Source organism: Malurus melanocephalus, unplaced genomic scaffold (assembly GCF_030028575.1).
Source record: "Malurus melanocephalus ecotype Western Australia unplaced genomic scaffold, MMel_1.1 scaffold_362, whole genome shotgun sequence".
NCBI lineage: Eukaryota > Metazoa > Chordata > Aves > Passeriformes > Maluridae > Malurus > Malurus melanocephalus.
In genome coordinates, this window is record NW_026623594.1 from 251,020 (window position 1) to 263,251 (window position 12,232).

The 12,232-nt window shown below is 60.7% G+C and overlaps 2 protein-coding genes across 2 annotated transcripts in view; both read right to left on the bottom strand.

The window, feature by feature from the left end:
- GPRIN1 (G protein regulated inducer of neurite outgrowth 1) overlaps positions 1-518 on the bottom strand; it is a 4,205-nt gene extending 3,687 nt beyond the window's left edge. The window contains exon 1 of the mRNA XM_057378527.1: positions 352-518. The gene's annotated coding sequence lies outside the window, so the exon portion shown is untranslated. The remainder of the gene's footprint in view (positions 1-351) is intronic.
- A 7,958-nt stretch (positions 519-8,476) lies between these two features.
- The window catches only part of SNCB (synuclein beta), a 4,453-nt gene continuing 697 nt past the window's right edge, over positions 8,477-12,232 (bottom strand). The window contains exons 2-6 of the mRNA XM_057378509.1: positions 12,005-12,132; positions 10,496-10,534; positions 10,031-10,149; positions 9,167-9,256; positions 8,477-9,002 (exon numbers count right to left, since the gene is read on the bottom strand). Coding sequence (XP_057234492.1) covers positions 8,970-9,002; positions 9,167-9,256; positions 10,031-10,149; positions 10,496-10,534; positions 12,005-12,132 — 409 coding nt within the window. The 3' untranslated portion in view covers positions 8,477-8,969. The remainder of the gene's footprint in view (positions 9,003-9,166; positions 9,257-10,030; positions 10,150-10,495; positions 10,535-12,004; positions 12,133-12,232) is intronic.

The window sequence follows — 12,232 nt, forward strand, 5'->3', positions numbered from 1 at the left end:
GCCGCTCCCCCCGGCTGCCGCCCGCCCCGGCGCCCCCGGCAGCAGTGGGGAGGCGAAGGACAGCCAGCTGCCGCGTGGATAATTGGGGTCCCGGCACACCGTGTGCCCCGCGGTGTGATCGCTGTCACCACACCGGCCCGTGCTGAGAGCCCCCCATCGTCCCACAGCCCCCCCGGTACCCAAAGCATCACCGCCCCGCACGCCCCGGGAACAAGCATCCCGGCACTCCCCGCTACACTCGGGCACAGCCGGACACATGGCCGGGACCGGCAGAGTCAGAGGGTCCCAAACCTGAGCTCAGGTCCCGCGGGTGGGGGGTGACAGCCACACAGAGCCCAGTCCCGCTCCTACCTGGTGATGGAGACGGCCGCTTCCCTCCCGGGCATTACCGGGGAGGGGGCTGCACCCCAGTCAGCCCGAGGGACCGGGACAACGTGCCAGCGTGGCGGGATGGAGATGGGCTCCCGAGTACCCCTCGCCCGAGGGTGGGGGAGGACGGGGAGGGAAGAACGGCCCCGTCTCGCTCCCGGCAGCGCTTGCCTCTGCTCCCGGGCTCAGGCTTTGTCTAACTCCTTCCCACGCACTCCCGCTCGCGCTGCGGGGGGGAAGGCGGCCTGCTCGCCTCACCTGCATCCCTGCATCCCCCCAAAAAACCTCCAGCGTACCTCCCAAACTTCCCACTGTCCCTCATCACCCTATGGGACCAGGGTCCCCTCCCTGACCCAGGGATGTCAGCACAGAGACGGGAGCTGTAGATCTATAGGGTACGGGGGGGAGGGTGGATCTAAGGTTAGACAGGGTTTGCCATCTTGGAGTTAACGTTAGCACCGGTCGCCCAGCCCTATAGATCTATGGGGTAAAGCTGGTTCCATGGGAGCTGGCACACCTGGTTGCTTGGAGACAAGGGAGGTTGGAAATGCTTTTTTCAGTAAACAGCCAGCGTGGAACAAAACCCCGAAGGCTAAAAATAGGGAGGCAGGATATGGAAATTGAATAAAAATCCTTGCCCCCCTCCCTCCCTGGGGCAGAGCGAGGCACCCCAATGTCACCGACAGGCACTCCAATAGATGGCTGGAGAGGCTGGAGTGGGCGGTGTATCCCTGAACCCATCAATGTGTCTGTGCCCTGTTCAAGCCGTTTGTCCCCACATTTGGTGCTGCGTGYTGGTCCCAGTCCTGCAGCATTGACTGGACCCGACTGCATTCCTACAGCGGTGAGGGAACTAACTCAGTGTGAGGCACGGGTGTGGGGTTACATCCCACGGTGTCCTGTGGGATCAGTCCCAGACACATTCCCTTTCGGGTCCAAGGGACACCATGGACTGGGACAAATCCTGACAGAGGAGGGGACAATCCTGGCCTCTGGCTGGGATTTTACCGCAGGCTGGAGGCTGCGGGGTCACATCCTGCTGCCATKTGCCCCCACCTGCCGCTCTCAGCTCCGCTGGCAGCGTCTCTCCCCATCCCCATCGGCATCTTGCCACCAGCGCGTCCCCGTCCTGCCAGGGTTGGCCGGGGAGGGTGGGGGGTGGTCATGGGGAGCATCCTCCCCTCCCCGCAGGCTGCCTTCATCCCAGGCTGGCTGCCTCCTCCTCCTCCTCTCCCCGCCCGGGCACCTCAGGGCTGGCAGGAGAACAATAGCGAGGAGGATGAGTAAGATGGTCCCCATTGCCTTGGCAACGCACTCCCGCGCTGCCGGCTCGGGAGGAGCCAGGCAGCTGCCTGAAAAGCGCCTTCTCCCTCGGCGGAGGGGGTGCTGGCGCAGGTAGCACGGCACCCCCTCCCCGGGCGCCGTGGCCCACCTCCCACGCCGCACGGGCAGCGCCACGTGAACGCACCCCGGGCTCCTCCACCGCCGCCGGAGCCCGCACACGCCGGAGCGGGCAGCGCACGGCTCGGCTCAGCCCCAGCCTGGCTCCGCAGCGTCCACTGTCCGGTGCCTCGTTGGGTCAGGGACACAGCTGGCAGGGTGGGGATGGGAAGGGGACCCCTGTGGCACTGCCCGGCAGGAGGGTGAGGGGGTCCCCACGGCCTCGCACAGCAGTGTCACCTTCATGGCTGCCCTCGGCAGGGTGGGGACGTGGTGCGGTGTTGGCAAATGGCAGCGGCAGGGGATGCCCGGGGGCACCAGGATCCCATCTCTGGCCACAGCCATGTGTCCCACACTGTCCCCAAGCCATGTCACCAGCAGGAGGACCCTCAGCATGCCCAGAGCTGAGAGTGCCTTGGAGTGACMAGGATGTTACCCAGGGATCCAAAAGCACCCTGCACCCTAAAAACAGCACTGCTTTTCCAGCTGCCTTGGTGTGGATGTGCTGGGGGGTATCTGATGCCTGCCAGCACCCTCTGTCCCAGGTACCCCAGAACACAGGCCCTGCCTCAGCCCTGTGGGATGGAGAACACTGTAYCCAGGACACTGCAGTGTCCAGTGACTGAGAACATCATCCTGGGTATAGACAGGGATGTGGCCACAGGACCWGCTGGGGGCAAAGMCAGGCACAGAGGCACAGAGAGGSCAGTTGTGCCAGCTGCTCTGGGCACTGAGAGGGGCCCCAGCACAGYGTCTGTCAGCCAGAGCTGGGTGATGACCCTGGGGAACAACCCAGCCACACACTGGATCTCTCAGCACAGAATGAGAGAGAGCTCTGGGAAAGTACCAACATAGAAAATCACAGAATCAGTGAATACTTTGGGTTGGAAAGGATCTTAAATATCATCTAGTTTCAACCCCCTGCCATGGACAGGGACACTTTCTACTAGACCAGGTTGCTCAGAGTCCCGTCCAAACTGTCCTTGAACATTTTGAGGGATGGGGCAGCCACAGCTTCTCTGGGCATCCTGCCTCACCTGCCTCACAGGGAGGAATTTCTKTCTAATATTTAATCCAAATCTACTCTCCCTCAGCTTAAAGACATTCCCTCTCGTCCTATCACTCCACTTGCTTGTAAAAGATCYCTCTCCAGCTCTCCTTAGGTCCTGGAAGGGGCTCTAAGGTCTCCTCAGAGCCTTCTCTTCTCCAGGCTGAACAGCCCCAACTCTCCCACCCTGTCTGCATGGCAGAGRTGCTCCTGCCCTCTGATCATCAATGCAATCATCTATCACAACCAGATGCTACTGTTTCAGAAGATCAAAAACCTTTCCTRCAGTGCCTTTGTGGCAGAGAGGCAGGGACTCCTCACTTCTCTCTCCTTTCCCAGGGGTTCGTTTCAGCAGCTCAATCCGTGAGGATGAAGTGAATGCCCTGGCTGCATTAACAGCACACAAATGCACCATAGTGGGTAAGGACAAGGAGAACATGAAGCACTTGGGCATGGGATGGGGCCATGAGTCAGAAAAGCTCATTAGGTGCTGTGAAAATCAGGTCTTTGGAGGTGCAGGATGCTCCTCTGGGCGCAGATGTGTGAGGGCATGTCTTGCTGCAGAACRCGCCACTGGCAGCCCGGGATGTTGGTGTTAATCAGGAAGTGTCGAGCACGGCTCTCCTCAGATGCTGTCACTGAGCCTGGGTTGTCATGGATTCAGCTCTGGCTGGTGGCATTTGTGGCAGGCTCAAGGTCCAGATCCTGTCCTGCCTTCATGGCATTAGCAGGGTGCCATGTGTGTGGCGTGGGGAAGCAGCAGCCCCTTGGCTGGATTCACCAACTCCATCACCATTGCCACAGTCACTTCCTCCCCCTGGGGAGCAGGTGAGCTGTCAGAGAACATCTGTCTGCCTCACCCAGCCTTTTCCAGATGTTCCTTTTTGTTGTGTTGCCATGGTGGGTGTGAGGATCAATCCAAGGAAACACTCGGTGAGTTCACTCCTCGTTTCCCTGCCGACAGCCCATAACTCACGCTCCATTTGCACAGCCCTCCCTCTCCGTGTGTATCACAGCGATGCTGCTCTGACGAGTGGGGGGAGACGTTTGTAGTGAGTAACACTCACCCAGCGCCTGTGAAAAGCAGCTCGGGGCGGGGAGAGTGGGGTGAACTCTGCTTTATGGGTCGGTGCATCTGACCGGAGACGCGCCGAGGGAGCCCGGAGTGGGGATGCTCCCACCACTGCCTGCTGTGCTGGGGGAAGGGGCACATCAGCAAGGGCTTAGAAGGGCAGTGAGCAAAGGGAGCAGGAGTTCACACATCTCTTTTTTTCAGCCCAGGGTCCCCAGCTGCTGTGACTAAACTCCCTGGAGCCGTCAGGCAGGGCAGGGCAGCTGCCGGATGCTGTACTGTAGCTCTGTGATTCTTCCTGGGGCCCGTAGTAACAACTGTTTTGTTATTCCTGCACAGGAACACGAGCTCGAGAAAACAACAAGGCCTTTTACTGTAGAAAAAGCCAAGAAGGAGTTTGTAGGTGGTTTGTAGGCTTTGTCCTGGCTCTGTAAGCAGTGTGTGCTGGCASTCAGGGGAGCAGACAGGGACAGAGTCTGTCACTGCCCCCCTGCTCCACTGGTCCTTCATATTTTACTTTAATTGCACTGAGAATTTGGGGTAGAGGGACCCTCAGGCTGGTCCTCCTGCTGGGCAGGGTTCTCACCTGGGCATTATCCTGCACTCTCACCAGCCTGCCTGGTCTCAGGGAGGAGTGAAGATTTCTCCTGCCTCGGCATCTGATAGCTCAGTGAGTGAGTGCTGTTCACAAAGCAAAGACCTCCACACTCCCTCTTGGCAAGGGCCAAGGCAAAAGACCCTGTGAAAGACAAAGCTGTTCATGCCTGAGGGATGGCCCTGGGATATGGGCAGCACCACACATTGGTCAGGGGACTTCTCAGTCTGTCCAAGACAGTGACCAGCCCATAGAAATCACCCAGTTGTAAATATGTGTTGGTTGGAGCTCAGCAAATGAGTAGCAAGACAAGATGTGACTGATTTTTCTACCTCCACAAGGCCTGGGACTGACATGCTGGCCTCTGATGTCAGTCCTGGGGAGGGGGACATGTCCTGGATAGCAGACATCTTCACCCCACAGCAGACACTGGGTAAACTCTGATAGCACTGGTTTGGAGCCCGAGAGCTCGGTGGGACCCTGAGCACTGCATTTCCCCCTCTCCTTCCAGCAAAGACCTTCCCTCTCTTCCCTGCAGACGAGGTCCAGCTCCCAACTGCGGTGAGGTGCTTCCCCCTGCTGTAACTCCAGGAGCTCYTGCTCTTGGCCAGGCACTGCTGCCCGATCCAGTCCCCTCAGCTGCTCATTCCTGAGCCCACAGCCAGGAAGGAATAAACTGGAAAACACACACTGAAGTCCTGCCTGCAACTGGCACTCCGTGTATCCCTCCAAGCCCTCTCTTCCCAAAGCAGYTCCCTTCTGTGGGGAAGAGGCTTTGAACCAAGGCTGCACCCTGAGCTGCTGCCCTCAGGAATGGCCCTGTCTTTGCTGATCCCTTTTTTTTTTTTTCCACACATCCTTCAGCTTCGCTGATACAGCACAGAACGAGACAGCTGAAGACCTTGACTAGYGTGTGGATAGTTTTTGCTGTGTTTTGGGACTGGTTTTGCAGAGTCAGTTTTGCTTTTAGGAGCTGTACCAAGCTGGTAAGTGCTTCRGGGCAAACAGTGGAAAATCCTCTGAACCAGTAAAGGAGAGTTGAGGTCCCCCATGGCTCTGCTCTGTGCCAATGCCATGGCAGCCAATCGCACCCTCTGTGTGAGATATGGGATTGCTCAGATTGTGGTGGATGCTGCGTGGTGCCCACCAAGGGACTGTTTCTCACTGGATCTGTTTTCTGTTGGGATTGGTTCTTAGGAACTGAGCAGCACGCTGTGCTTGGAACATCATGAGCTTTGGAGGTGATAAAGACAGGATGAGCTGGAAGATAAGCAGACTCTGCTTTTCACTACCCTCTCAAAAGCCAAGGAGATCTCTGTCCTGCCAGGTCCTARTCTCTACCCAGCCAAAACATTCACCAAGAACAGCTATGCTGAGGTTTCTATTTGTGCTTTTCAGCAAAAACTCCTGAGAGGGAGCTGGTACCAGCACAGAGGGTCAGATGAAACGTTTGTCTCCACAGCCTCCCTCTCCCCACACCACCTCTGCTCCATGTCACTGCAGGCTTTCGGCAAAATGGGCTGAAAACCTGCACAGGGCTGGAGCCTGTGTTATCTGTGAGTGGAACACAGACAGAGCCATTTACAATTCCAGAAGGATTAACACCAAGGCTATGAGCAGGTGAGTTGAGCCCAGTCACCCCAGTCCCTGTTGTTAAAGGGGTGGTGGTCAGTGCCTGAAATGCCCACAGGGAAGGTGGCTGCCCCTCGTGTCCTACAGAGCCCAACTCTGAGGGCTGTGCTTTAGTCCCTGCCAGGCTGGGACCAACAGCAGCCCAGGAAGGTGCCACATCACTGACATCTTGCCTGCTGTGCAGAGGGATGGAGCAGGAGGCGGAGATGGCAGATTACATAATTTGGGGGAAGAAAAGCCCAAACCCTTCCCTTTGCTGGCTAGGGATCATTGGGAGCTAGGATCGTTGGAGTGAYCTTGGCTGGCTCTTCTGCATCCTCAGTCTTCATTGTTGTATCAGATCTTCCCCCAGGGCAGAGGAGATGATGCTCTTGAAGGTGCTGGGGTGTCACGGTGTTGGCACTGAAAATCATGGGCAGCAGAAAAGCGTGAGCAAAGCAGGGCATGCTACAAACACCAGCTTCCTCCCACCACCGTTCAGGACTGTCCCACACCATGGAGCAGTCAGCTGAGGTACCTGAGRGCTCTTTCCCTCACCCATCCTTGCTCTTGGGCCCCTTCCCTCGCTACAGAGGCCCTGGGCTGTATTTGAGGGGTTCCCATCCATGGCATCCCATTACCACTCCTGCAAATCAGCACAGGGCCTGAGTTCTTTTTCCCAGCAGTGACTCCATCCTTCCTGGATGAAGCCTCATGCTCAGCCGTGCTCCTTGCTGCTGCTGGGGCCCTGTCCCTCTCTCTGTTCCCACATTTTTGTGCGTCCCATTTCTGTGTACCCCATTTCCAGGGCTGCTAAGATAAGTTGGGGGTGCTGAGCAGGATAGGGGGACTCGTGCCTGGAGCTTGCACACGTGGCACCCTCTGTCCCCCTTGCTCCCAGACCCTCCTGGCACACACAGGCCTCACAGTTCTCCTCTCTCTAGAAAATTACAGCCATGAGTGCAAGGCACAGCCTAGGTGTGGGCAGAGAGTCTGGACAAGGTGTTCACTGTGTACAAGGTCGGCTGCACCTACAGACACAGCGCCCGGGGGAGCTGCCCTGCTGAGGGTCACAGGTCTGCTGACAGGGGGTGCTGCACAGAGGAGACACCCTGCTTTCCAAAAAGGGTCACTTTGAGCTCTCTGTCCTCCAGCTCTCCCAGGCAGGGGCCTCTCTTCCCCCCACTGGCTCTCCCCCAGCTCCTTTACACCCTCCCTGGCACTGGGGCAAGACATGCTGCTGCTATTTTGGGTCTGCTTGCCCATGGATGGCAGAATTGGGCAAGGGAAGGAAAAAATACTCAAGGGGAATTAGCCAGCCAGTCCCCAAAGAGCTGTCTCAGTCCTTCCAATAACACAGTGGGTGCTATGAGCATTGCTGCAACCAGAGCCAGGGCAGGATTTGCTGGCATCAGCAAACCTGTTGTGTGTCCGTGCTGACTGCTGCAGCTTCCCTCCTCGCTGGCAAAGCTGGCGAGCCAGCACAGGTGGGGGATCTAATCTCATATTCATGGCAGGGACACTCAGCCCAGCCTCTCACCCCGGCTTGTGCTGCAGCTGAGGGGCTGGAGCCCAGCTGGGGATACAGGATGGGTTGGTGGTCCTGYCCTGGGAGAGCTGAAGGACTGTGCTGCGGGGTGGAAACAGGACTCCCTGCCATGGTGGACATCCCACAGCCATGTGTGACACCCAGCTGCCCTTCAGKTGGTCACACCACATCGGAGAGAGCCGTGGGTGCCAGCCACATCCCCGGCCTCTTGAAGGGAGCAGGGGCACACAGGAAGGGGAGAACCACGGCTGGAGTCCAGGGCTTGCATCTACCTTCATCCTGCCTTGTGGTACAGGGCCCCCTGCAGATGCAAAGCCCTGCAGACAGGCGAGTGATATGGGGACATTGCCTGCACCCCAAATCTCCACCAGAGTCTGGCTGGAGGCCCAGGGCACAGTGACCTGCWGTGACACAGTCAGAAAGGCATCTTGTCCTCATTTCCAACCAGTCCTGCCCTCTCCCCCAGCACCGGCCCCATTCCTCTTTCCAAAACTACCCCTGCCACCAAAGCACGGGGCCAACCCCTCCCCAGGGACCCCACAACCAGGACCAGGGGGCTACAGACAAGAGTTGGCTTTATTCACGGACACGGGGGCAGCTGTGTCACTGGCAGCTGCCCTCGTATTGCACATCCAGCGACGGGGGAATATCCATGCCACGTCACAACACAGCGTCGGCACTATGGGACCTCAGGGGGGGCGCAGGCACCGTCACCACCCAGCAGGCTGGGGAGCGGGCTAGGGCGCCAAGGGWTCACAAAGGCAAAAGACCCRTCCACCCAYAGATAGAGAKAKATATATATATAAAAAAAAAAAATAGTTCCACGATGACCAGAGCAGAACCACAGGGACACGCGTGCAAGCGAAATGTACAGCAGCCCGCGAGCAGGTAAACATGCTTTGTACACACACACACACAGACACGCCAGGACACAGCCGGGGTTTATGGCGCTGGGAGGGAGACAGAGCCATAAACCCGGGCTTCACGCACACGCTCACACGCACACGCACACACAYCAGCCCCTGCGGGCAGCACCCGCGGCTCGGGGGCTCGCCGGGGCTCGGGGGCTGGGACACGGCGGGTGTTTCTCACTGCTAGACATGTTACGGAGACACGGACACGGTCCCTTGGAACGGAACTGGAGGAAGAACTCGTGAGCGAACGGGGCAGGGGCGACCCTGCTCCTCCCCGGCACGCAGGCACCGGCCGGGGCCGGCTGGGGAGGAGCAGGGGGCTACCGGCGGTTCGTTGTGCTGCTGGTGGAAGAGGCAAGGATGGGGGTCCATTATGCCTCTGGCTCGTATTCCTGGTATTCCTCCTGTGGGATGGGGAAGGAAAGAGCCGGTGAGAAAGTTCAGGTGGGGGACAGAGCCCCAACTTTCTGCAGCCCAACAGCAGCTTTGCGCTGGACAGYGCACTGATCACTGTCACACCGTTCCCTCTACAGTGCCCTGTGCTCGCTACTCCACCTTGTCCCCTCACCTGTGGGGGTTCCTCGTAGTTCTCCCCCTCTGGCTCCAGCAGCGGCTCGACCAGCGGCTCCTCCACAGCCTCYTGGGCCACCTCCTCTGCCTGAGAGTGAATCGGGAGGTCAGCCCTWTACACACAGCCCCCCACATGGCCCCCACCCTCCCTGCCCCTGCCAGACCAAGCAATGCACCCAGGACACAAGGGGCTCCTCGGGGAGGGCACCGGTGGCACCCTGGGCACACGGCAGCCCCCCCAGCTGGGAAATGACATGCACAGGTCTGCGGGAGCAGGGGCTGTGTGTGTACGTCCCTGCACCGCTCCCAGCCCCAGCCTCGGGCAGACAACGAGTGCAGGCACCACGTGTGCCTCGACAGGCTGCAGGCGCTGGCAGGGCTGCGGGAGCATCCTGCATCCCTGGCAGGGGAGGGCGGTGCCGGGTAACCCCTCCCCGGGGCTGGCAGGCGGGAAAGGGGGGCAGCCGATCCCCCTGTGCAGCGGCGGTGGCGGCGGTGGCCTCATTTCTTCAGCTGATGCTATTTTGGGCTAAGCTGGAAGCCAACGGCTCATGGGGCGGCGAGCTGGAAGCCGCTGCCCCTCCCGCAGCTGTCAGGTCACCTCGCAGCCGCTGGAGCGATGCGCCGCGGGCCCACGCCGCCGGCCGCCATGCCACGGCCTGAGCGCCCACACGTCCGCAGACACGGCACACGCGGCCGCACACGCTCGGGACAGCGATGCCCGCCTGCCCTGGGCATGGAGAGACCACCTGGGCACCATGGTGGTCACTTCTGTAGGACTGGGGAACAGCCGAGGGGCTCCCGGCCAAACTGGGCCTGTGCCAGCGTCCCCACGGGCATGGCAGCGCCTGGGGACTCTCACCTTCAGGTCTGCAGGGAACTCCTCCTTCTTCACCAGCCCGGTGGCYGCCGCGATGTTGCCGGCGCCCGAGAACGCCGCCTCGCCCAGCTGGGACGCCTGCTCCTTTGCTTTCTCAGCCACTGCAAGAGCCGGGGGTGCCCATCAGTGCCCCTCCCGTGCCAAACGGGGTGCCCAGCTGTGGCTTCATGCCCTGCACCACCCGGGGGGAGCTGATGGGGAGATGCTGGGCAGGGTCAGGCTCTTCCCACATCCTTGCCCTGCTGGGGAGGGGAAGGGGCCACGACGCTGCTCTGCAGCTGGGCAAGGAGTGTGAGCAGCCGCCGCAAATCCTTGGTTGCCGGCCCTGTTACATAAGAGGCTTTAGCAGAGTGACATCAGCCCCTCAATTAGCCTCTGATCTCGTTAGTGTGGCCACGCTCGCAGGGCCAGAGGGGTACCGCGGTGGGGAGACAGAGGGGCCCCTACCTGAGGTTACGCCTTGCACCACACCTTGGGTTTTACTCCCTGAGGGCAGAAAGAGACAGARATGGGGTTAGAGGGACTGACAGCTGGGCTCTGACATGTGCCATACCCAGGACCCTGGCAGGGCCCTGAGCCAGGACAGCATCCTGCCCACACCCCACGCCAGGGCAGCTGCAGRGCTGAGCACTTGCCTGGCTCCCCTCAAGGCTCCTCTGGTCCTTGCAGGAGCCAGAACTGGGGTGACACAGGGCCACCACTGTGTGCCAGGCACAGCACAGACCCCAGGGCCCAGCACCACGTCAGGGCACAACCGGGCAGGGCGAACACCAGCCGAGCTGCTGAGTAAAACCTCCCACAGGACCCAAASCCAGAGCCGGTGCCAACAGAGCATGGGCAGCCCCACAGCCGGRGTGCCTGGAGCTKGGTGCTGCTGCTGGCTGTGCCAACCCTGACAGGCTCCTTCTGGCAGAGTGACACCACCCAGGACACCTCACGGCATGGGAGGGGGTGTCCAGGATGGAAGCAAGGGCAGGGGCTGGGCAGCTCCTGTAGGATGAGGCCTCGGGGCATTCCTTGAGCTGTTGGACCCCTGTCCAGCACACACACCCTGGGCAGGAAGGGGGCCCAGGGCACGCACACACCACTGCCCAGAGGAACAGTTCTGGGGCCTCAGCTCTCCCACAGAGCTTGTGCCCTCTGGAGTGGAACAGAGCTCCAGCCCTGCGCCCTCCTCCCTCCCACTGCAAGTAGGGTTGTCCTGAGCTCCCTCTCTGGGCATTCCAGCACCACAGCCAGGCACACAGACTGCCCAGGAACTGCTCCTCCTGCCAGCCATGTCTTCTAGGACTTGGCCCTGAACAGATCCTGGCCCAAAAGGAAGCACGGAGGGATCCCTCGGTCACCAGCCGGGTGCAGGGGAGATGCTGGTGTGGGATGAGCTCCAGGGCATTGCCTCTTAAAGGAGGGCACATATGAWCCCCACCCCCCTGCCCCAAGACAGGCACATCCCAACACAGGGGTCACCACCTCCGTCACGGTCCCTCTGCTTTCCTGCCCCACAGCATCCTGGGCACAGAGCCCAGAGACTCTCGGGCTCAGACTGAGAGCTGCAAGGGCTCCAGTCCCCGAGGGTCCCATCCCCTCAGCCTGGGGACCAGCCCCCGACTCTGCTCCTGCCCGCAGAGCTCACTCTGCTGCCTTGCAGATTCCCGGTGGGCAGCGAGCACTGCAGGCACCGACCCTCTGCCCCGGGGCACCCTGCCGCAGGGTGCTTGAGGCAGGGAAGGAGCAGGGGAGGGCAGGGGARAGGGGGAGCGGGGCCAGGGACAGGTAGGGACGCAAGGGGGACGGCAGGGGGATGGGCAGGAGAACGCAAGGGCAAACGCAGGAGCAGGCAAGGGCAGGCAGGGACGGGCAGAGATTAGCCGGGGAGAGAGAGGCAGAGGGCAAGCGGGGGTTGTCAGGGACTGGCAGGGGGCGGGCAGGGGGCAGGCAGGGCGAGCCGGTCCTTACCGACATACAGGACCCCTTCCTTGGTCTTCTCGGCGGCCTCGGCCACCCCCTGCTTGGTCTTCTCAGCTGCGGCGACCACCCCCTCCTTGGCCTTGGACAAGCCCTTCATAAACACCTCCATGGCGGCTCTGCGGGGAGAGGCCGCACGGCTTCACCCCGCCCCGGCCCCGCGCCCGCCCGCCCCGCGCATCCCGGTGCCGCGCATCCCTTCCCTTCCCCGCGCATCCC